We start from the raw sequence: 22461 nt of genomic DNA on the forward strand, positions 1-22461 counted from the left end.
TTTGAAAATCAGCTTCCATCTTCCTGGTGGGGGACAGCCAGGAAGCCAGACTGGTTGCCAACTACTCCCAGACCAGGCTGCAAAAGCTCCTCCTTACACTTGGAGTTTGCCTCTGCCAGCAGCAGAACTAACAAAGGCTGGTCTTCCCTTAATGCGTGTGCTGGGTCCATAACACCACAGAGCTCTCATAAGCCCTGGTTCCTTCCCAGCAATAGCCCTTCAAATCTTCCCCATCCAAACAGGCTTCCTCAACCTTTACTTCCTCCCATATCCCCCAGCCACAAGCCAAGTAATACAATCCTGCTTACTTCAGAGTTTCATGAGTGCTGGCTGACAGCAAAAAGGAAACAAATTTTTTTGAGATTAGTCTTTTTGCAGAGCTAGTTGCATCCCCCCAGCTAACTTAGTACTGATGTTCTATCAACTTCAGCCTTCTTACCTGCTTGAAAGAGTAAATAAAATCAACCAACAGATTCAGAAGTTATTAACTAATTATAAGAACAGACAATTCAATGGTATAAACCTGATTTCCACATAGGTCAAATCCTTGCCCTAGCATAAGTGGCATGGCTTCAGTGGTGTAGCACTGATTTGCAACAGGAAAGGATCTCATCAAGGGCTCTGTTTACTTACTGACATACTTTCAACTCCCAAGTGTAAAATCCCCAACACTGCTGTAATTCCCCAAGGGAGCCTCAGCCATTGCATGGACCTTGTTTCTAATGAGATGAACAGTCACAGCTGAGGCAGGTGATCTGGAGAAGATCAGTTCTCTGATCCTGCAGCCTTAAAGAGCAGGTAAGGCCTGAGGTCTCACCACACTAGGATGGTTGCTGCCCACCTCAGCAAAGCCCAGAATCTGGCTTACCCCACACCATTCTCAACTGCCCACCTCACCAAAGCTGAGAACTCAGCTCTCAGTGGGTGGCCCTGCACACTGAGGGAAGTCCCCTGTAGCCAGAGGTGAAAAAAAAAGCTAGCAGCATCACAAAACACAGCTTTTATTTCACTGTTCTGTAATCTCAGTGCATCAAACCGCAGCAATAGAAACACAGCGGCAACAAGGAGGCACTTTGACCTGGAAAGGACAGAATGAGTGTGTCCTCTCCCTCCCTTCTCTGATTCTCCTCCATCCTAAGTCTCATGGTAGAGCAGGCTGATTCGTGTCACTGAACCACAGGCCCACGATGGCATTATAACTCAAGCAGCAAGCAGAGGAAGTAGGAGCTGGCTGCAGCCAAAGGTTGGGAAGAAGCCTTGCTCCCAGCTAAGGCCCAATGGTTACGCTGCCTGGTAAGCATGAAAGAGGGTCAGAGAGAGGAAGACAAGGAGGGAGGAAGAGAGGGAAAGACACACACACACAGATATGACCTAAAATCCCATCTGCCTTTCCAGATTTCTTCCCCACAACCGATATGCTTCACTCGTCTATTTTACCCCAAATGGAAAAGTCACAGTGATGAAAAGCTTCAGCACAGCTATATCCTTGAGACCTAACAGCACCACCTCCTGCAGCATATTCCCACTACCTTTGAGAACCACCTTTGCATGCATCTGTTACTTGTAGGCAGAATGAATGCACCACTCTTGGAGCAATGAGCTGTCTCTTGCTCAACTCTGGGCTAGTCAGAGTAGCTTGAGGGGATTCTTATGGGATCTGAACAATCCCTGCTGCTCTTACAGCCCCTAAACTACCTGAAAAGCCCAATGTAGGAAGCCTTTAGATAACACCAGCTGGCAAAAGGGCAACTGTGCTAACATAAAGGAAGTGAAAAAGGCCAAGAGCCAGACAGGATGGCTTTTAGCCCAACAATCAGATGTGACTGGCTCTAGGGAGGAGTGCACAGAGCAGCCCAACCTGCTAGCATTCCTGAATGGGAGAGTCCCAAGAGCTGGAAGGGGGAATCAACCCTGGGCCTGAAACATAAGGACTCAAGCCTGCAGCTTGAGAATGGTGCCATTTCCCTAGAGGGGAAAAGATATAAATGAGGGGGGGATAGAGATTATACAGGGGTAAACAGGAGACTCGACTATGAAAAGAGAGGACTCGGTGAAGAATAGAGAGTACACCAAAGCTAGCCCAGAGCAGGCTGGTAGTTAGCCTTAGTTGTAGTAGGGTATAGTTGCAGAGGGGTAAGAGGGTGAGTCAAGGATAAGCATGAAGAGAAAGGAAGAACCAGAGGAGAGATCCTCACTGCAGCCCAACAGAGCAGGGGCACCCCAGCTTAGGTCCCAAGGGCACCCAGCTATCAGTCAGGCAGTTTACACTCCAGCAGGGAATACAGCCTGAGGCTCTTCTGTCTGGTGGTGCTGCTGGTGCCAGCCCTGTTTGTTTCCTAAAGAAAGGTGCCACATCAACCCGGAAAGGAAGGTGTTTCTTCTTTGTGCTGGGGATACAGGGAAGAGCAAGGGTCTCTGTGCAACCTGGACAGCCTGAAATTGAGTTTCCTCAGCCGGGAAGCAGCCTCAGACTAGTAAGAAAGAAAAGAGAGAGAAAGAACAGTCTCCAGGAGTCCCAGGCACCAGTGGGCTGTCTGGAGAGTGGATGTGGCCAGGCATGCTGGCCCAGCACAGTTCCAGGCACTGGTACAGACTTAATTCTCCAGAGTCAGGAGAATCCACAACCTGCAGCATATCAACAGGTGAGGCAGTCCACCAGCTCTCAGTCTGCACTGTTCCAGATGCTCCACACTTTACACATTCAGCTTGCCAGCAATGGTCATGAGGACTTTCAGGATGGGCATGAAACCAGAGACCTCACTGAAACTGCTGCTGCTCACCACTTGGGTGTGAACCAGGAGACCCTGTTGGTAGTTCCTAGCCTCAATGCAGTGGGCAATTTCATGGAGACCCATGAGGATGGTTGGAGAAAGCTGCAGGGAGGGAGCAGAAATGAGTCAGCATGCTCAGCATGTAACACAGGCCCCCTCCCTCCATACCATTCCCTCCTGTTCTTCACCTCATCCTCACCAAACAGCACCTACACAGTCAAGGAAGGATAGCCTGCTTCCTCCCTCGGTTTCCTAAACTAAACATTAATCTAATACCCAGGTTGGGTTACAATGAATGCAGGTCTTAAGTAATGACATTTAGGCATTAACTGAATATCTGATGTACCCGAGGAGGTCAAAGGTCTACATAGCATGGAATCCTGTCTCTGCTCAGGCCTAATATGGACAACCCAGAGAAAGGGTATATGTTAAAAGGATTCTTTACCTGACAGCTATCCCTCCAGCAATTGCCATCAGCAGCTTCAGAGATTTTCAAGCTAGAGGTTCACACTTAACATCTACCCCCAGCTGCCTCTTTCCATCTAGAACTTGTCTACATGCCTATGTGCTTCCTGGGGGTAAAAGCACCCTGCAAATACCTTTCCAGCTTTTCCTTATGCTATGTCTGGGCCAAGGTTAAGGAAGAAGAGATAAGGCTTGGCTGGATTCAAGGTGTGTTATAAGGTTTGGCACTCCCCTAGCTGGTAACAGTGGGACAGACACCAAGGCCCACTACCCAGTGCAAAGGTGGGATCAGGAACCCAACTGGACCACAGGGAATGTGGCATCTACTCACTGCCTGCTCGCGGAGCTTCTCATACAAACACTCCAGCCGCTGCAATGCATCCTCCAGCTTCCTCCGGGTTTTCTGAAGTGAAACAGGTATTGCTAGTTCCACCAGAGCTTCAAAGCCATCTCTCCCAGAACCAAGTTGTTCTCACTCAGTCCCTCCCCCTCCCCTATTCTTTCCACAGCACCTTACAGTTCACTGCATCTCAGCCTGGCTCTGGGCAGCCTTAGGAGCTCAGGTGCATTGCACTGCTGTACTAACCCAGCTATTCAACCTTCATATAAGCCAAGTGCTTAAGCCCAAACCAACAAGCATTTCTGTCCATAAAGGGAACCTTTAGGTTATTTCCCAGAAGTTGCTACACTGTACTCTCAAAAGCACACAGCAAACATGATGAAGCTGCTGCTAATATAAATGGTCTGACTGTGGGATAGCTGTTTGGGTTTGGTGCTCATCCCAGCACCCACTAAGCAGAGGTATTCTGGAAGGCTTCAAGGTGCCCCCAAACTGTGGGAACACTTAGGAACCTAACATGATGCTGCCAACACCGCTTCTCTGCTTCCAGACAGTCTGGCCTGATACATTCACGCAACATGACGTGTATGCCAACAGCCTTCCGGGAATGAGGGTGGAGAAATTACAGTGACTTGGACACAAAGATCATCTGGCTTTCTATTCCAGCCAGGATATCTCAGCTTTTCCCTCTAAGCTCTGAGGATGACTGGTAATACCAGCTCTGCAGGAACTATCTATAGATCAAGCTAGTGGAAAAGGAAGCTGAATAGCTTTGCTGTTTCTTCAGCTTTCCTCAAAGAAAAGAGGCAGAGAACAGAACCATTGCTCCAGAGAGGCAATAAGCAGCAGTAGATAAATGCTACAGAATGCATCTCAGTTCCCAAGAGATGGCCAAGCCTACAGCCTAAAGAAAGGAGAAAGATGGAGATTAACTTGGTTATAAGGACAAGACTCTTCCTCTCTTGCCCCAGCCAAAAGTGAAACATCTGTGAGGGCAAAAAAGTTAAAAGATCAGAGAACGGAGGACTTACTGGATCAGTGGCGACAGCAGAGCAGCGCTGCACCAACCCTTCAAATGTGGTCTTCAGAGCTTGGTGCTCAGGGGGCACTTCCTTCCTCTCAACCTTCTCCACGGGTAGCTGGTGATACTGACAGAGAGAGAAGCAGCTGAATAAATGCAACAGGAGCATGAAAGGCTGGAGCAGGTAGATTCCCTTCCTGCAACTATGGACAGAAATAATCTCACCCCTTCACAAATCCAGAGAATACCTGGAAGTACGGAGTTAAATTATCATCTTCAGACTGTGGTTATAGCTTCAGGCCTCTGGATTCTCAACACCCAGCAGCCTGACAGCCAATCTGGCCTCCCTCCCTCTCTCCCAACTATACCCAGGTGTCATTTTTCCACCCTAGCAATTCATCTAACACACAGGCAGAGGTGTCTTATAAGGGCTGGGGAGCAACATAAGCCCTGCAGCTGCCAAGTGATAAGAATCTCAAAAGCCGAGTTGTTTTGCACTTGACAAGGAGCTGGTAACTGGGGAATGCGCCACTTTCCCTGGGTACCTGCAGGCTGCCTTCCTTCGGTGCTCCTGGGGGTGACTGGCCAGATTCTTGCAACCTGGACAGCTGAGGATGGATCCCTTGGGGCTCAGTGGGCAGACTCATTACTGGAGCTGTGATGGGGGCTGGAGGAGTAATTTTCTCAGGCAACTGCCAGCAGAAAGAAAGAAAAGAAAATATCAAGAAAAAGTCCATGCAGAAGGGTCAGTTACACTCTCCACAGTCAAATCCAACTTCCTTTCTAACTTGCAGAGTGCCCAGTTCTCAAGATGATGTGTAACACATCCCTGTTCTTTCAGTCCCCTGTCTGAGAGTGTGGGGCCCTCCCTCTTGCATCCGAGATGAACAGTCAAAGCGACAGCAAGAAAACTCATCTGGAATTGTTCAGTCAAACAGATACGTTTCCCCTGAAAGCACTGGTCCTCAGAAAGCCGCCTTGGCTCTGCGACGGCACGAGTCCTGAATGTAAAGATTAGCAGCAGTAAAGTGTCCAGCAGAGCAAGTGTTGGGGAAAATCCCACAAGATGGGGGCAGAATCCTCTTGCAAACACTTCATCATGCCCCTGCTAAGCCAGAGAGTCAGGATAGATTCACTCCGACAGGGCTAGATCAAAAGGAGATGGCTTTAACAAGAGGCTAATCCTGTTGTAGTGAGCACAGCCTGAAGCAGGTTCCCAGCTATGCTGCCAGAAAAAGGGTGAGAAGTCTGTTCCTAGATAAAAAAGAGGAGTGGGGGGTGGGAATGGTGCCAAAGAAGCTTCTTATCACACCTGCCAGCAGTGATAGAAATGGGTTACTGAGAGCATTGCTGCAAAAAGCTCAGCTCACAGGTCCTCCAGTGCAAACACTATGAGGCAGAGAGCAGTAGGAACAACATGGCAGGCAGCTCACAGCTACGTCTGTCCCAGCTTCTTTCAGCAGAAGTGCCTTATCAGTCAGCATCAGCATCTGAGCGGTATCACTACGGCTCTCACTGTGCCGAGGGGAAATACTGCCCCCAGCTGTCAGGTGTGAAGTAAGCGTGATCTCCCCAGCCATGATCAAAACTGTTGTGTAGGCAAGGGGATAAGATTAAACCCATATTTCTAGAAACAAATGACTGGGATATAGTCAGCCTGGGAAGTAACGACAGATGATGCAGCATCACAGATGATAATCATGTTACAAAACAGCCACGATGGAGAAGAGCATGCAGGTTTGGATGGCAAGTATCAAGATGACAATAGACTCCAGTCCTGGCTACATATGTAATGCAGAAGTAGACAGACCCCTGTAGAATGAGACCTGCTGAGTGTAACAGGGAACATTTACAGGAATGTATCTGTTGCATGGAGCTCCAACACTAAAAGACAACCAGAAAAAGCTCACCTTTTTCTTTTGAAGGCCTGCTTTTCCAGCAGTAGAATCAGTCCAAGATTCCTGAGCTGCCAGAAGACAGAACAAGACACAAATGTCAGACTTAGAAGAGGTGGCCACAGCAACAATTTATAGTTGCTTGCATGGTTTGGAACTTCCCTCAGCAAAAAGGCCCATGGTTCCAATTCCCCCATCATTGACCTCTGGACCATTTCAACTGAGGCTCAGCTCATAGGCCCAAGAACTGCTCTTGCTTCCCTTTCTCCTTTTTAATTATATTCTTGGCATTACAGTATGTGCAGAGCCATCATGAGGTGATGTCTGATCATACCGAACAGGCACACACCCACTCCCACACAGAAAGCTGTTTCACAACTATCTGATGCTTTCTGCATCCTGCACAAGCTGTGGAAGACACAGAATCTGGGACTATGGCACCACAGTGTTAGGGGTGAGAGAGGGCTTCTCACCAACACTCACAGGAGTGCCTCACAGTAGCAATCTACAGCAATGCAAGTTGCTGTGAGAAAGGGGGTAAAAGTTAGGGTGGGTTAAAATTTTCCCCTTCCAAAATCATGTTCAGAATAAAGATTAGGAAAATTTGCTGGCTTCCCAACTAGAATAAAATAGACTTAACCAGTAAATGTTTTGGAGCAGACTGCTCTGTGGTACCTAGCCTCTAACCTTACTCTAGGGAATTAAAAATCCATCAGACAAAATAACATCAAAAGAATTGTGACCACGATTCATTGTGCAAAGGTCAAATTCCAACTACCTTGTCTGCTGATGTCCTGTAAGGAAGGGTATCTGCACCTCAGGACAAAACCCCAGTATTAATAACCTCAAGCCCATGAGACAAGCATATCTGTGAGAAAGTGGCATAATTCTAAGGGGCAATATCAAAATTGCTGGAGCTCAGTGGCACACTTAATGAGCCACTGATCCTGAACTGAGCTTTAAAAATCACAGGGGAAAGATGCAAAAGGTGTTTCATTACTTTAATTACCTTTATTATTAAAATTCTGGCAGCCTCTTTTTGCCCTCCCTTTTCCCATGATTTCAAGACTTGCTCTCTGATGAGTCTGGATCAGTAGTTTAATTAATTTCTAGCTTGGGGATTCTGTGCCCTAGAACTCTGCTGGCCCCCACTGAGCCTGTGGCCTAGCAATCCTTGGCACTATTCCAACCCAGTGACACTTTGAATCCTCACAGGAAACAGCTATTTAAATTTTGGTTTTTAAGCCAGGCACTTAATCATCAGACACAAGACAAGAGGACCCTGCTTCAGTTTGCTGGGATGAAACTCTATCTTGCCTATACTACTTGTGAAATAGGATTTCTCACCAAATCTGAAAGGAATGCCCCATGGCAGCAGTCTCCAGCAATGCTGGTCCTAGAAAGAACAGGACTGTCACAGACTGGAGTCAGGGATTACCCTGGCCAGAAAGGAAATCAGCCAACATGCTGCTGCCCTTCACCCTGTCCCTGACGCTTCCCAGGAGCATGGGATTTCTGAAAGTGGAGATCTCTCTTCATTGCACTAGTGAGATTGTGCTTGTGAGGTGTTCAGATCACGTTCAGGAATTTCCAAAGCAAGCAAGTTTGGCCAGTCAGACTGAGTGATCTTACAGTCTCTTTCCGGGCTAAAGTACCCATCAAAACCATAACAATAATAGCAGGCAGGAAAGTACTCTGATGGAAGGCAGTTTGCACTGCTGATCTAGGCATGCCATATGCTGCCATTAAAACTAGGGGTAAATGCTGCCAGAAGGGAGCTTCCCAGCAGTGCATTCCCACAGGGCATCTTCAGCCTGAGCAACTGCTTGAAATCCTTGGCATGGAATCATCCTTCCTTTAACAGGGAAACATTAGGGTCTTTAGTTTCTCTGCTGAAGGGACAATTCCCTTTCTAGAGTCCCACTCCACTCAGCAAGGCTTGCTTGGTGGTGTTAAGTGGCTACTGAGCACTCAGATTTCCTCAACAAAGCTGAGACTCCCTAAATAATCTTTTGTGCCTGGCAGATGGTCTTTGGCACAAGCAGCAGTCACTTTGCAGAGACAGCCCACCAAGAGCCTTACCCTACTGACAACACAGACTGGAACATCATGAACTCTCCATCATCAATGAACCAAAGGAGAGAAATCAGTACAAAGCACCAGTCAGAAAAGTTCTACAGATCAGATACTTCCCCACAGATGGACTGATTCAAAGCCAAACCTTGCCCTGTAACTAAAGTTAAAAGGGCTTTTTATCCCCTTGGAATAGCCCCCAGATTCTGCTTGGGAAGCTCTATTCCACCACTGCTCATGCTGGGACCCACTTCTTTCAAACCACCTAGAGAAAGCATGAGCTCAAGTAAAGCCATGCATAAGGCTGGGAGTGTAACAGGGAGAAAACAAGAAATGAGTTACAGCCACTGGCCTGTTCTTTGCCTAGAGAATCAAGAAAGGAAAAGAGGCTGCTTTCCTAAACTGTTGGCCTAGCAACTGCCTGAATGGGCACAGACACTGAGAATATTCTAATTTCTCCAGGACTGGGGGAAAGTAGAAAAGAAAGGAGCTAGAACCTAAGAGCACAGCGCTTTCATTCTCACTTCCAGCTGTCACTTACTAGTCCTCAGGACAAGTATGTCCACTACCCCAGCTGTAGAACTCCCCAGGCATGCAAGGATACAACAAACAGCAATAAGCATGCATGCATGCACACACAGTAAAACGTGCACACCCCTCCACATTTCACTGGAAGCAGCAACATCGCCTCCCCAACAGGTCTGGAGGCTTCTCTAGGTACTACCTGCATGATCCACGTGCGGATCTAGCCAAGGGAAGAAACCTGAAAATCAAGGCAGGGTGGAAGAGTCATCATCACCAATAGCTATTACTCAGCAAGTAATGTCCCTGGACTACTATCCCTAATAGATTTTCAGAAGGAACTTGTCCAGCTGTAGCTCAGAGCCTTTGCGTATAATCCCCACAGGTTTCACACTGTGGGATTTCCTATCCTTGGTTAAACACAGCGCAGCAAGGGATTCCAGTTACATAAGCAGGGGCTAGATCAGCAGTCATTCCCCTGGAACCATGACCCTTGCAGTCAGAGTAGATGCCTCTGGAATGGATGACTACTCAGGGTGCACTGAGGACCTGAAAAGACAGCATCTTGTAACCACAGCCTGAGGGACAGAGCAGCTGACCAGTCTGAATGAAACTCATCACTGCTGTGTTTTACCACCACCACAGCAAGACTCATCACAGTGTGTCTGTGAGGTTATCCTCAGCACCACATCCAGCCTTTATGGTGACAGACCAGACCTCAGAAGGTCCATGTCCATTACGTACTCCAAATTCCATCCAGGAGTGTCCTGGTCACACAAATCACGCAAGTAGTACTTACCTGTAGGAGGAGGAGGAATGCTGGCTGCTGGCAAGGGCTTAGTAGATGGAGCTCCAGGACCTCCCTGAGGGTAACCCATATTCATGGGGCAGTTAAAAGGTGCTGAAGAGAAACCTAGAAGAGGCTGGCTTGCCACAGGGAGAGGACAAGCTGCAGGAAGCTGAGACGATGGGACTGAGGCTGGAGTGAGGAGGGCAGGTCCAGGTGGTGGGACACCAGGAGATGTCATGGGCATGGACTGTCCTGTCAGAGAAGGCTGGCTGGGGAAGGAAGCTGGACCAACAGGTCTGATTCCCGCTGGTCCAAATGGCTGAGACTGTGATACAGCTACAAATGAGAAAGAGAGGGTATCAGCATCACTTATTTAATGTGTGAACTACTCCTGACGCTCTTCTTCATGCTATTAAGCCTTCCCTTCTCCAAGCTATACCCTAGAATATCCACCTCAGGCGTATCCCCCATAACCCATGCTACATCAGTCAAATTCAGTCACAAACTTATTTGTGGCTTTTCCACCCCATATATGCTTAATATCAGTGAACGTGCAGCAACCACTGCTAAAACAAGATGTGTCAGAAGCACTGAGAAGCCTCTCAGACAGCTGACTTGTTCTTCACAAGTACAATAGGCCTGTGAGGAAGAAAGCAGAGCCATCCATGCTGAAGGCTTTAGTCTAAGAAAAGCTGGAAAACAGACATGACCATGAGACAATGCTTACCTGGCCCTGAAGCAGCTGCTGGGATGAAGCCTAAGTTGTACTGTGGGTACAATGGCCCTCTGGAATAGACATTTGTCTGTGGACCCGTGCTGACCTGGGGATGAGCAACGTGATGAGGTGTCACAGACATTGCTGGCACTGGCTGAGGCGTGAAGAGGGAAGGCACTGAAGGCTGAGAAGGTGCTGAAGGGGCAAACGATGACTGAAAGCTAGGCTGCAATTAAAAAAGAACTTGTAAATGGATGACACAGTCACACACATACACACAGAAGCAGACACACTTTATATCTCTGTCACTTTCTCAGGCATGAGAAGATGATGCTGCTGCCCTGGATGGACTGCATCAAAGGCCTTTCCCACCACATAACTTGCTTAACAAGCTGGGTATCACATTCTTCAGACTATTCTCCAGCTCCCAAAAGGGTCAGTCCTTTTGGGTTAGCCAGTTCCCATACAGTGATTTTCTGGAAGCACAACCAGAGGAAATAACAAAGGAACAACAATGAAGTAACAGAGGCTGAAACAAAACTTCCTGAACAGTCTTCTTCACAAGAACTGAGACTAATTTTACTGATATGTGAGTGAGATGGGTGTAGGAGTGTGAACCACAGTCCCATTCTTCCTCAGTATGTGAGATCTCAGCAGACCACTACATGTAACAGTCTCCTCCAGTGACTGCATGTGAAAAGCTGCCAGACAGCCTGCTTTTGGATTATCAGAGAGCTCATGTTTGCTCCAGTGAAGGGCACCACGATGAACTCCTCCATGTGTCTGTGTCATCTCATATTACCTCATATGCCTTCCACAACTCAGTAGCCTTCATCCCTCTCCCCAAGCCATGAACACCTGAGTTTAATGCTTACCTTCTCTGGATGTCTGGGGCCTGTTTTGTGGGCTGCCCTGTCAGTGATGGAATCACCTTTGGCTGCTGGAGATGTGTGTTTAGTCACACCAGTCACACCTACATTGACACGAGTGTAGGGAAAAGGGGGTGGCTGCTGATCACGCACATTCTCTCCTTGAGCATGGAAAAGCCGGTCTCGGAGCTGTTGGATCAGAAGCTGAAAAAAACTATGCTTTAGAAGTGCCTTGAGATCCTCAGATGGAAGGTGCTGGGGAGGCATTCAAAGCAGACCCTAGCCCAAAGTACTGAGCATCAACCTGCAAAACTAACCACTTCTCCAGCAGCCACCAGGGAATAAAAAAAAAAACAAAAACCAAACCAACAGAACCCCTCCCCCACAAACAAAGAGGAAAAACCCTGAACAAACAAAAATAAAACCAAACCAACCAACCAAAACAAAAGGCCAAACAGTCTGGGACATCACTTGCCATATTCCCAGGCAGATGAAGACTCATCAATCCATCCCTGAGTCTTTAGAGCATCCCCTTTCCAACTCCTACCTACATTTGGGCACTAGACAGATTTGTTTCAAACTAAAAGGTGACCTTCTCCCATTCCCTTCTTCTACCAGCTGGTTTCAGGAATAGATGCAGCTTCTCTGGAGAGCTGCTTCCCAGCATTGTTCTACAGGAACCATTTTACAATTCTATGGCTCCCTTCCTTTTCCCTAGATCAAAAGCACTACAGAGAAAACGTAAATGAAGACAAAAGCTAGAAAAAACCCAAACCCAAAACCAAACACATCTCTACTCTCGAGTTACCATAATTAAGGTGAAACCTTAAGTCATGATGCATGTCAAAACCCAGGATCTCTCATACAAAGTATCATTTTTCTTCCCGTACTACTCCTTCCCACAACAACCTGTTTCTCACTCACCTCTTTAGAGCTGCTGGGCAGGTAATTCATTGCGGCTGCCACACATCCTTGTGATGCCAGGAGACTGGCATACTGGGTGATTCGTTCTGCCAAGACAGGGCCTGGTACTGGTACTGCTGTGCCTCGGAGCATCTCAATGGACCTGCTCAGCACCATCACTTTCTCTATGAGATCCTGAGTAAGTCAGGAGGAGGATAAAAATAGACCACTCAATCTGACTTGCTTTGCTGGTCCATCTCATGCTGAGACAATGCCAGATGGCTCTCTCCATTTTTAGCTGACATCAGGTCCAATGTGACTAGAAGTTACTCTGCCCCAGATACTATCACTGATCACCATTTCTTAAGGTGCACTTTGCGGAGAAAAACAGGAACCAGGAAACAAACCCTGACACTACTACTTGTATGGTAAGGGAGAAAAAGATAATCAGAAGCCACAAGGACATTCAAATCAACTGTGAACTTTTCAATAGGAAGTTAACTCCAGAAGTTAAAAGCTATGAGCTTGGAACAGGAAGGATTAAAACCATACCAGAAGAAATTCACTAGGAAAAACTACTATTGTTGACAAAGGTCACTGGCTGATAACTGATAACTGGGAGGAGGCCAGTTTCAGACATAACCAGGAATGCTGGAGATGCCTTTTTGTTGCTGTTACTTACTAGCCAGGTTGCAAACCCAAGAAACTCCGTATCAGAGGACATTATGTGCAGATACCTGAGTGGAAGACTTGTCTAGACCATTCTAGGAACTGATGGACAAAACCTGGGTTAGTGACTTAGTCAGGACTGGCTTAAGTGTAATAGGTAAGTAACAACACTGACTGAAGCCCTGATTCACCTGCAAGCTGTGACTTCCCATACATGATCATTCTACTTGCAGTAGGAGTAATGCAGTCTAGACTTTATTTTGCCAGAGGCTGTTCTGAAGGTACAGTCAGATAACTGGAGCATTACAGTTAGACTTGACAAGCACTGCAACTGCAGTCTCAGGCAACTTACAGTAAGAAAACAGGTACTGTCTAAACTTCACTGACTAAAAGGAAGCTCAGAGATTACATCAGTATAGAAAGACAGGAAGGTGAGCTGTAAATCTGTCCGTGGCTGGATTTATGTGCAATCTAATCACTACTCCCTAAATAATACAAACTGTAAATGTTTGAAAGTGAAAGCCTCCTTTAGATGTAAGCCCATAACCCAGGCTAGAATGAGATACCTTGGTGACTACAAACAGGTCTTTCACTGTTGGCTGGAAGCCAAATACTGTTTGATGGGGTAATGCAAACAGATCAAGGCTACCAGAATAGCCTAAAGAGGAGCCAAACCAACATTATAGCACCTGTACCTGCAGGGCAAGGGGTGACGAAGTCTCATGGTTTTTTACCCAGCATTCCACCAACCTCTCCACATTGCCTGATGAGATATAGCAGAGACAGGCATCATTGGATAGGGCCGCATCTCCCTCTGACTCTAGGCGGGAACCTAGCATGTCTAGAGAGGAAGAAATACAGCCAACATTTAACACACTCTTTCTGAAGAGCTTGTTAACCCCAGTGCTCATCTCTTAACTATCTTACTGTGGCTTGACATGAAAAGCTGTTGACAGTTTTGGATCTGCACCTAATTAGAATCATAAAATCATTTAGGCTGGAAAAGACCTTAAAGACTGAGCCTAGCCAAAAACCTAACACTGCCAAGTCCCACTAAACCATGTCTTTAAGTGCCACATCTACACGTCTTTTAAATACCTCCAGGGACGGTTACTCAACCACTTCTTTGGGCAGCCTGTTCCAATACTTGATAACCCTTTTTAGTGAAAAAAAAAAAATCCTAATATCCAGCCTAAACCTCCTCTGGTGCACTTTGAGGCCATTTCCTCTTGTCCTATTGCTTGTTACTTGGGAGAACAGACTGACCCCCACCTCACTAGAACCTCCTTTCAGGCAGTTGTAGAGTGATAAAGTCTTCCCTCAGCCTTTTTTCCAGGCTAAACAACCCTAACTCCCTCAGCCGCTCCTCGTAAGATTTATGTTCTAGACCCTTCAGCAGCTTTGCTGTACAATTCTTGGATAACACAGAAAAATGGACATCATTAAGGAATCCCAAAGACAACTTGGTTGAAAAACGTACTTTTTTATATATCTGCCAATTTCTGTGTGTCTTTCCAGATGGGAGACATTACTGTGGGGATCTGTTACAGACCGCCTGATCAAGAGGATTCTGTGGATGAAGCACTCTATAGACAGATAGGCACAGCCTCACGCTCGCAGGCCCTTGTTCTCATGGGTGACTTCAACCACCCTGACATCTGTTGGAAGGACGGTACGGCCCGGCACAAGCAATCCAGGAGGTTCCTCGATTGTGCAGAAGACAACTTCCTTCTGCAAGTAATAGAGGAGCCGACAAGGAGAGGTGCCATGCTTGACCTCATACTCACCAACAGGGAAGGGCTGGTTGGAAATGTGACGCTCCAGCCTTGGTTTCAGCGATCATGAGATGATCGAATTCGAGATCCTCAGGACAGTGAGAAGAGCATGCAGCAAGCTCACTGCGCTGGACTTCAAGAGAGCAGACTTTGGCCTCTTCAGGAACCTGCTTAGTAAGGTTCCATGGGATACAGCCCTAGAGGGCAGGGGGACCCAAGACTGTAGGTTGATATTCAAGGATCACCTAATACAAGCTCAGGAGTGTTGCATTCCAACTAGAAGGAAGTGCAGCAGGAGGGCCAGGAGACTTCCTTGGATGGATAAGGAGCTGCTGAGGAAACTTCAAGGGAAAAAAGAGGCTTATAAAAGGTGGAAGCAAGGACAGGTGGCCTGGGAAGAACACAGGGATGTTGTCTGCGAAGCTAGGGACCAGGTCAGGAAAGCTAAGGCCCAGTTAGAATTAAACTTGGCTAGGGATGTTAAGGATAACAGGAAGGGATTCTATGGGTACACTGCAAATAAAAGACAGACTAAGGACAACGTGGGCCCTCTCTGGAAGCTATCAGAACTGGCTACATGGATTTGGAGAAGTCTGAGGTTCTTAATAACTTCTCTGCCTCAGTCTTCACTGGTAAATGCTCTGACCGCACCACCCAAGTCCTGGAAGGCAGATGCAGGGACTGTGAGAATGAGGACCTTGTGCCCACTGTAGGAGAGGATCTGGTTCGAGACTATCTTAAGAACCTGAATGTGCACAAGTCCATGGGTCCTGATGAAATCCATCCACGGGTCCTGAAGGAGCTGGTGAATGAAGTTGCAAAGCCGCTGGCCATCAGATTTGAGAAATCATGGCAGTCAGGTGAAATTCCTGACAACTGGAAAACAGGGAAATATAACCCCCATTTTCAAGAAGGGGAAAATGGATGATCCAGGGAACTACAGACCAGTCAGTCTCACCTCTGTGTCAGGTAAAATCTTTGAGCAGATTCTCCTCAAAGGCATGCTAAAGCACATGAAAATCAACAAGGTGCTTGGTGACAGCCAGCATGGCTTCATTAAGGGGAAATCCTGCATGACCAATTTGGTGGCCTTCTATGATGGGGCTATGGAACTGATGGACAAGGGTAGAGCAGTTGACGTCATCTACCTGGACTTGTGTAAAGCATTTGACACTGTCCCACATGACATCCTTGTCTCTAAATTGGAGAGACATCAATTTGATGGATGGACCACTCGGTGGATAAAGAACTGGCTGGATGGCCACATGCAAAGAGTTGTGGTCAATGGCTCAATGTCCGGCTGGAGACCTGTAACGAGTGGTGTCCCACAGGGATCGGTGTTGGGACCGGTCCTGTTCAATATCTTTATCAGTAACATGGACAGTGGGATTGAGCGCACCATCAGCAAGTTTGCCGATAGCACCAAGCCGTGTGGCTCAGTTGATATGCTGGAGGGAAGGAATGCCATCCAGAGGGACCTGGACACGCTTGTGAGGTGGGCTGATGCCAACCTCATGAAGTTTAACCATGTCAAATGCAAGGTCCTACACCTGGGTCGGAGCAATCCCAGGCACAGCTACAGGTTGGGCAGAGAAGAGATTCAGAGCAGCCCTGCAGAGAAGGACTTGAGGGTGGTGGTCAATGAGAAAATGAACATGAGCCAGCTTCAGTGTGCGCTCGCAGCCCAGAAAGCCAACCGTATCCTGGGCTGCATCAAAAGGAGCGTGACCAGCAGGTCAAAGTTGATCCTGCCCTTCTACTCTGCTCTCATGAGACCTCACCTGGAGTACTGTGTGCAGTTCTGGTGTCCTCAACATAAAGAGGACATGGAACTGTTGGAACAAGTCCAGAGGAGGGCCACAAGGATGATCAGGGGACTGGAGCATCTCCCGTATGAAGACAGGCTGAGGAAGTTGGGGCTGTTCAGCCTGGAGAAGAGAAGGCTGCGTGGAGACCTCATAGCAGCTTTCCAGTGTCTGAAGGGGGCCTATAGGGATGCTGGGGAGGGACTCATCATTAGGGACTGCAGTGACAGAACAAGGGGTAATGGGTTAAAACTTAAACAGGGGAAGTTTAGTTTGGATATGAGGAAGAAGTTCTTTACTGTAAGGGTGGTGAGGCACTGGAATGGGTTGCCCAGGGAAACTGTGAATGCTCCATCCCTGGCTGTGTTCAAGGTCAGACTGGACAGAGCCTTGGGTGACATGGTTTAGTGTGAGGTGTCCCTCCCCATGGCAGGGGGTTGGAACTGGTTGATCTTAAGGTCCTTTCCAACCCTAACTATTCTATGATTCTATATATAAATGAAAGAAAAAAATACAAAAAAGAGAAACTAATTCAGTGAAAAAAAAAATCCAACACATTTTTTTCCTAAAGAGGGATGAGAATCTCCACCAGTAGTGTCCAGTATCAGGGACAAATGGCAATCTGGCACTTGTCAGTGTTTAGCAAATGCCAGCAGATAAAGATGACCTGGAGCTATCTCACTATCACCACAACAGCCACGGTCCACCCCTACAATTTGGTCTGTAAGAAATGTCATGTTTTCTTGCATTTCAAGTCATGTCATATTACTTGTATAAACTGCTGGCATTTCTCCAACAGCACTTAGCTCTTAGCTATTCCCATCAGCCAGGAGCAAGTTCCCAGCCAAGCAACATGAGTAACTTCATCAGATTCAGTCACTAGATTGCCCCTAACTCTGACTCTCAGAACAACCAGCTGCTCAGCATGTTGAACTATTAACAGAACTGAGGAAACTACTGAAGTCATCAAATGTTCATTAACCCCTACTTCTGAGCTTAAAAGGGAAGGGAATGTGCTGGAAAGGTAAACCTCTTTCAGATGGAGTGAAGCTACCTGACCTTTTACTGTCAGAGAATCCATTTCTCCTTAGAATGAAATCATAAATATCACCCTTTTAGTGTCTCAGCCTAGTGCCCATCCTGTTTTTAAACATGCTTTTGGTAGAGGTGACAGGATATATCAGTATATATAATTTCATACCATGATTCTCGGCTACAGGTGCGTTTATTATTCTCCTAACACAACAGTCCATACTTAAGTTCCAGCTAGCTGTAATGAGTAAGGAGTGCTTTCCTTCCTCAACTGTATCCACTTCTTTCTGTAAGTACTTCAGAGGTGCCCTCATCTAGGGAAACCATATCAAAACAGTATGCCACATACCACAGAGCTGAGTATAGTCCTCATGCTTTGAGTATGTTAACAAGATGGCCAGTGCCTCCTTCCAGCTCTGCAGATCACATGTGCAAACAATATCTTGCCAGTTCTGTTGCACAATGGAGGAAAGCAGCTGTAAGGGAAGCAGAAGGCCTGTCAATCACTGAAGACAAAGATAAGCTGACTGCTTAAGACCTACAGTGACAGCTCACTTTCAGACACACTTCCCACACTATTACAGTGAGCAACTAGTTCACCATTCCATCAAGTTCCACCAATCCCAGCATCCCAATCTTAACAGCATACAAAACCCAATGTCTCTAAAGAAACTAAAAAAAGCCCAAGAAATTACTTAAGAGAATACAGAAACAGCTTCACTAGGCAAGACTAAAGATCTGTTTAACATGTCTTGCTTCAGAGCAGCTAGTATCAGTGATGGGGAATGTAGTACTAGGATATCCCAACCCCTGTTGCACTTCCCAATTTGTAAATTAATAAGCTAGGACCTTCCCATCTTAACTGCACACAGGCAGTATGCTCCACAGGTTACAAGCATGGGGAGCTGAAGCTCAAGTTGTGCTGAAGCACAAACCGTTACATAAAAAAAGGATCAGAGAATACAGATATTCTATGTGGGCAACACAAAATTGTCATAAAACTACCAAAAGTAAGTGGTGAGTCAAGAGGAGATGCACAGATTCTGCTGACATTCTACTTCCTGCCAAAGTATTTCCACATCCATTCAGACAAACATCTGCCAAGATATCACACACCTTTCCCAGCTCAGCGGGTACACAAAACTGTCACTTACCACGGAGAGTTTCGTCTTCCGCTTGGCAAAGTAGCGCTTCTGCGTCTCCTTCAGAAGGTTCTCCCCACCAGCAATCGCTAAGATGATGGCATCAGCAAAGCGCTCTGCTCGCATGCACAGCTCCACTGCACTCTCAAAATTTCCCAACAAAAGGGCCTGGCTGATGAGTCCATCTGTATCTACAGAGGTGAGAAGCAGAGTCAACCCACAGGAGCATCATCCAGATGTGCTGATGATGCTTGCTTTAAAGAGCCAGCAGTAAAAAAAAACAGTAACATATAGAAGCCCAGCTAAAAATAAAATAAAATAATAATTTGGAAGCCCAAACCAGATCTTGCACTTCAAAAAAACCCCACTGACTTAACTGTTAGTCCATAATCTAGAAGATTCTCCTATATTTTTAATGGGTCTCTTATCTGGAAGGAGCATGTCCCTGCACAATGCTGAGATACTGTGTGACACTGGGAAGGGTCATGTGTTTTAAAAGTATCCATCTGCTGGAGAGGACCAGGTTCTTTGGGTCTCTAATTTTCTGTTTTTTCTTCCTCTCCTCTTTTCTTTTAAGGGAAGAAACACACTTTATATACCTTCTGTGACAGGAATCTTCAATGTGCTCATATTCTGTGGGATGAGGTTGTCAAAAAAGGCTGAAGAGGAGGAAACAGCAGCTACATCATCACTGGTATTTATCAAAAGCTGTGCAAAGAGCACAAGAGGTTAATTAATTTATTAAACACACAGATCTTGTCCAAAACAGGATTACAGAGTGGGGTGGGGCTGCTCTCCATTTGGTTAAGCATGCTCATATAAATCCAATTTCAACTTGGAAACCCATCATGCCTCCTGTTACTGCTCTATCAACCTGCACAGTTTCACCAGGGCAGCAACAAAGAGCAGTTATAAGACATGCAGTGCCACCAGTATTGCTGGCCAGCATTCATCAACTCAACTTCCAGCTCCTGAGCCAGTTAAACAATTTTGGACAGAACAGGAACAAGCCAAGCAAGTGACACCTGTAACTCACAGGCAGGATTACAGCCATGCTTTGTGCTCCACTGAAATGCAAGACACAATTGTTACCCCTAGAATATCTCAGCCAGTGTTTAAGGCTTGTGAAGACTACTAATTTGAGGACAGCAGTTTTAGGTACCTTAGAGGAGCAAAATTTACAGTACATGGTGAACCAGGCCTTGGAAGGCATCTGAAGATGGACATCCCAAAATCATGTGAGAATACATTTAAAGGACAGAGGTGAAAGGAAAGAAATGCAAAAGAAATACCACAGCAGAAGCTTCACAGAGGAAATCCAGAGTTGAAGCATGAAATTAAGCTGGAGTGAGGTTAATTCTATCACTGAAGAAATCAACACTTGTGAAGCAAGCCTTCTTGCAGTGATAAAAGCCAGGAGTCTGTCTTCATCATTCACTGATTTGTTTTAAAGCCAGCAGGGGCCACTATGATTGTTCAGTCTGACCCCGTGAGTGCCTGTGAACTGCCTTCTGCAATGCTCTCACTGAGCCAAACAATTTTTGGTTGGAATTAAATCTTCCCATTCATTCTGCCCTCCACTGTTCTCTCAGGCTGGCAAGATGTACAGGACATACCTGATCTGGCTGTGCAGCATTTATCACATCTGCCTCAGGAAGGGACTGTGTATCTGGGATTCCATTACTCAAACACGAGGTGATCTAGAAAAGTAACAGACATGCACAGACTGAAACCCCTATCTAAGTTACACACCTGGGCGACAAAGCCGCCAAGTGACTGGAAAGCCCTAGGCACAATTCCTGAAGCTCCTTCACCTGTCTGAAAAGTTCTACCTCTCTCTATTCCTGGCTGGCTGCCCATCAAAGGTTATTTATCCTTTTCAGAGCACTGTCCACACAAGGGAGTTTCCTCTCCTGCAGCTCCAACAGTGCTATGCCAGACTGTCCTCACCTGCCACCTTCTTCCTGGTTAAGGAATCCCCTAAGACACAGAGAGCTGGATGCTAGACGCAGCTGTCAACTGCACTATTATTATACACATCCCAGAGCTCCAGCAACTGGAACCAAGACACCTGGGCTCAAGACCCCTTTAATTTGATCCAGCAGAGCTACAGTTACACCCTTATAAGTGCCCACATTTGCTTTTTAATTAGAGATACCTCAGGTGCCTCTCAAGCATCTGAAATGTCTTTTGTGTGCTGTAAGATCACTCACTCATTTTCAGTACGGACCCTACAACTCTCCTGCAGCAGCTTCAGTCCAGTAAAGGTTTCTTTCTATTGTAAAGACCCCATACCTTTTTTTCTAGATCCTCTTTACTGTAGCCCAGCAGCTTGAGGAGTTTAGTCCTGGATTCCTGCTCCAGATTCACCTGAGTCCCAAAGGATATCAAAAAGACAAGAAAATATGTGAAATCTTAGACATCTGCTCACTGTCAATGTTTATCAGCATCAGAGTTTAGAGCTAGTTTATACATAAGGAACTCAATTATGACAAGCTCACCTAATGATTAATGGGGGAAAATCTATGTCATTTAAGTTATAATCATGAGAAAAGGATGAAATTCAAATTTGTCGCATACTTAAAACTGCAAATCAGGGCTATAACCGTATGCATACCTAGTGCAGGTGGACATTAATTCCCTGGATGGTCTATGAATTACCAAGCTAATCTCTGCATAGAAACAGTGGACTGATGTGAGTCTGGATGAAACCAAGACAAGGTGCTTGCCTGAACTCCTAGACAGCTTCACAAAACTTAGTTAACTGGCACAGAAGCTCCCTGGGTGGGGGCTTCAGACAGTCCTGGAGATCCCCACAGGCTGCAAGCAACCTAATTGATAGGTTCTATTTGTATGCTTTAATGCATGGCTAACATTCTGCAAGGAGAATTTGTCTCAATTAAGTCCCAGGCTGTTCCTACTACAGGACTGATAAACTGTTCTTGAAGATATAAAAATGGTCGTGCAGGGCAGTCTTTTGTACAGAAGCTTGGTTTGTAGTTTAAGACAATAAATAGTAATAAGTCTTGTATGTGCTAGAGTAGTCTCACAGGACCATAGGCCAGCTGGATTACAATTCACTAGAATGACAGTTCAACATATCTCATCCAAAGCAGCTGAAGACATTGTTGCAATGACCCCTGCAATGAAGACTACTGTCACCACGTAGATAACCCCTGGCTACCCTATTCAAGAGATCTGATTCCCCATGCAAATGTAACACTGTGGAAAAGATACCAATATTGTGCCAAACATAGTCTGCCAATAAGTAAGTGTCTGTAAGGCTCTTCCAAGGCTAAGCTCTGCCTCTACAAGAAAGCGGCCACTCCTCATTACCAAACTCTTCCATACTACCAAATTGTCAACGAAACCATCGTCCTATGTAGGGCTACAGTCAGTCCTCATGGCTCCACAGCTCTCTCCCTTATTACTGGGGAATCTCATTGCTTATTTGGACTTTGCCTTGAGAAATAAGAACTCTACAGGTAGCAGGCAGATACAGCCTGGTAGTGGATTGAGATGAGAAAATCCAGTTTAGTACCTTGACAGGAGGTCCAGATGAGTCCACTGAAAAGCCCATTCCTACTGAAAAATAAGACAACCTCCAAGACCTCAAAAGCAAACGCTTTCCTTTGGATGAGTAAGTAAACAGCCTATTCAGTTCCATTTTATAT

The 22461-nt window shown here is 46.3% G+C and overlaps 1 protein-coding gene across 4 annotated transcripts in view; it reads right to left on the reverse strand.

The window, feature by feature from the left end:
* Positions 1-985: 985 nt before the first annotated feature.
* SEC31B (SEC31 homolog B, COPII coat complex component) overlaps positions 986-22461 on the reverse strand; it is a 36838-nt gene continuing 15362 nt past the window's right edge. For 3 of the 4 annotated variants that reach the window (XM_061459321.1, XM_061459323.1, XM_061459322.1), the window contains exons 12-27: positions 21083-21157; positions 20404-20487; positions 19387-19495; positions 18800-18978; positions 17995-18121; positions 13729-13874; positions 12386-12559; positions 11468-11665; positions 10605-10818; positions 9887-10213; positions 9290-9328; positions 6508-6563; positions 5143-5289; positions 4608-4724; positions 3568-3639; positions 986-2873 (exon numbers count right to left, since the gene is read on the reverse strand). In XM_061459321.1, the coding sequence (XP_061315305.1) occupies positions 2694-2873; positions 3568-3639; positions 4608-4724; positions 5143-5289; positions 6508-6563; positions 9290-9328; positions 9887-10213; positions 10605-10818; positions 11468-11665; positions 12386-12559; positions 13729-13874; positions 17995-18121; positions 18800-18978; positions 19387-19495; positions 20404-20487; positions 21083-21157 (2244 nt within the window). In that variant the 3' untranslated portion in view covers positions 986-2693. The remainder of the gene's footprint in view (positions 2874-3567; positions 3640-4607; positions 4725-5142; positions 5290-6507; positions 6564-9289; positions 9329-9886; positions 10214-10604; positions 10819-11467; positions 11666-12385; positions 12560-13728; positions 13875-17994; positions 18122-18799; positions 18979-19386; positions 19496-20403; positions 20488-21082; positions 21158-22461) is intronic. The other variant, XM_061459324.1, reaches the window with a different exon arrangement.

This window comes from Pezoporus flaviventris, unplaced genomic scaffold (genome assembly GCF_033815535.1).
Source record: "Pezoporus flaviventris isolate CSIRO_AGI_PZ_B2104156 unplaced genomic scaffold, CSIRO_AGI_Pfla_v1 ptg000029l, whole genome shotgun sequence".
Classification (NCBI taxonomy): domain Eukaryota; kingdom Metazoa; phylum Chordata; class Aves; order Psittaciformes; family Psittacidae; genus Pezoporus; species Pezoporus flaviventris.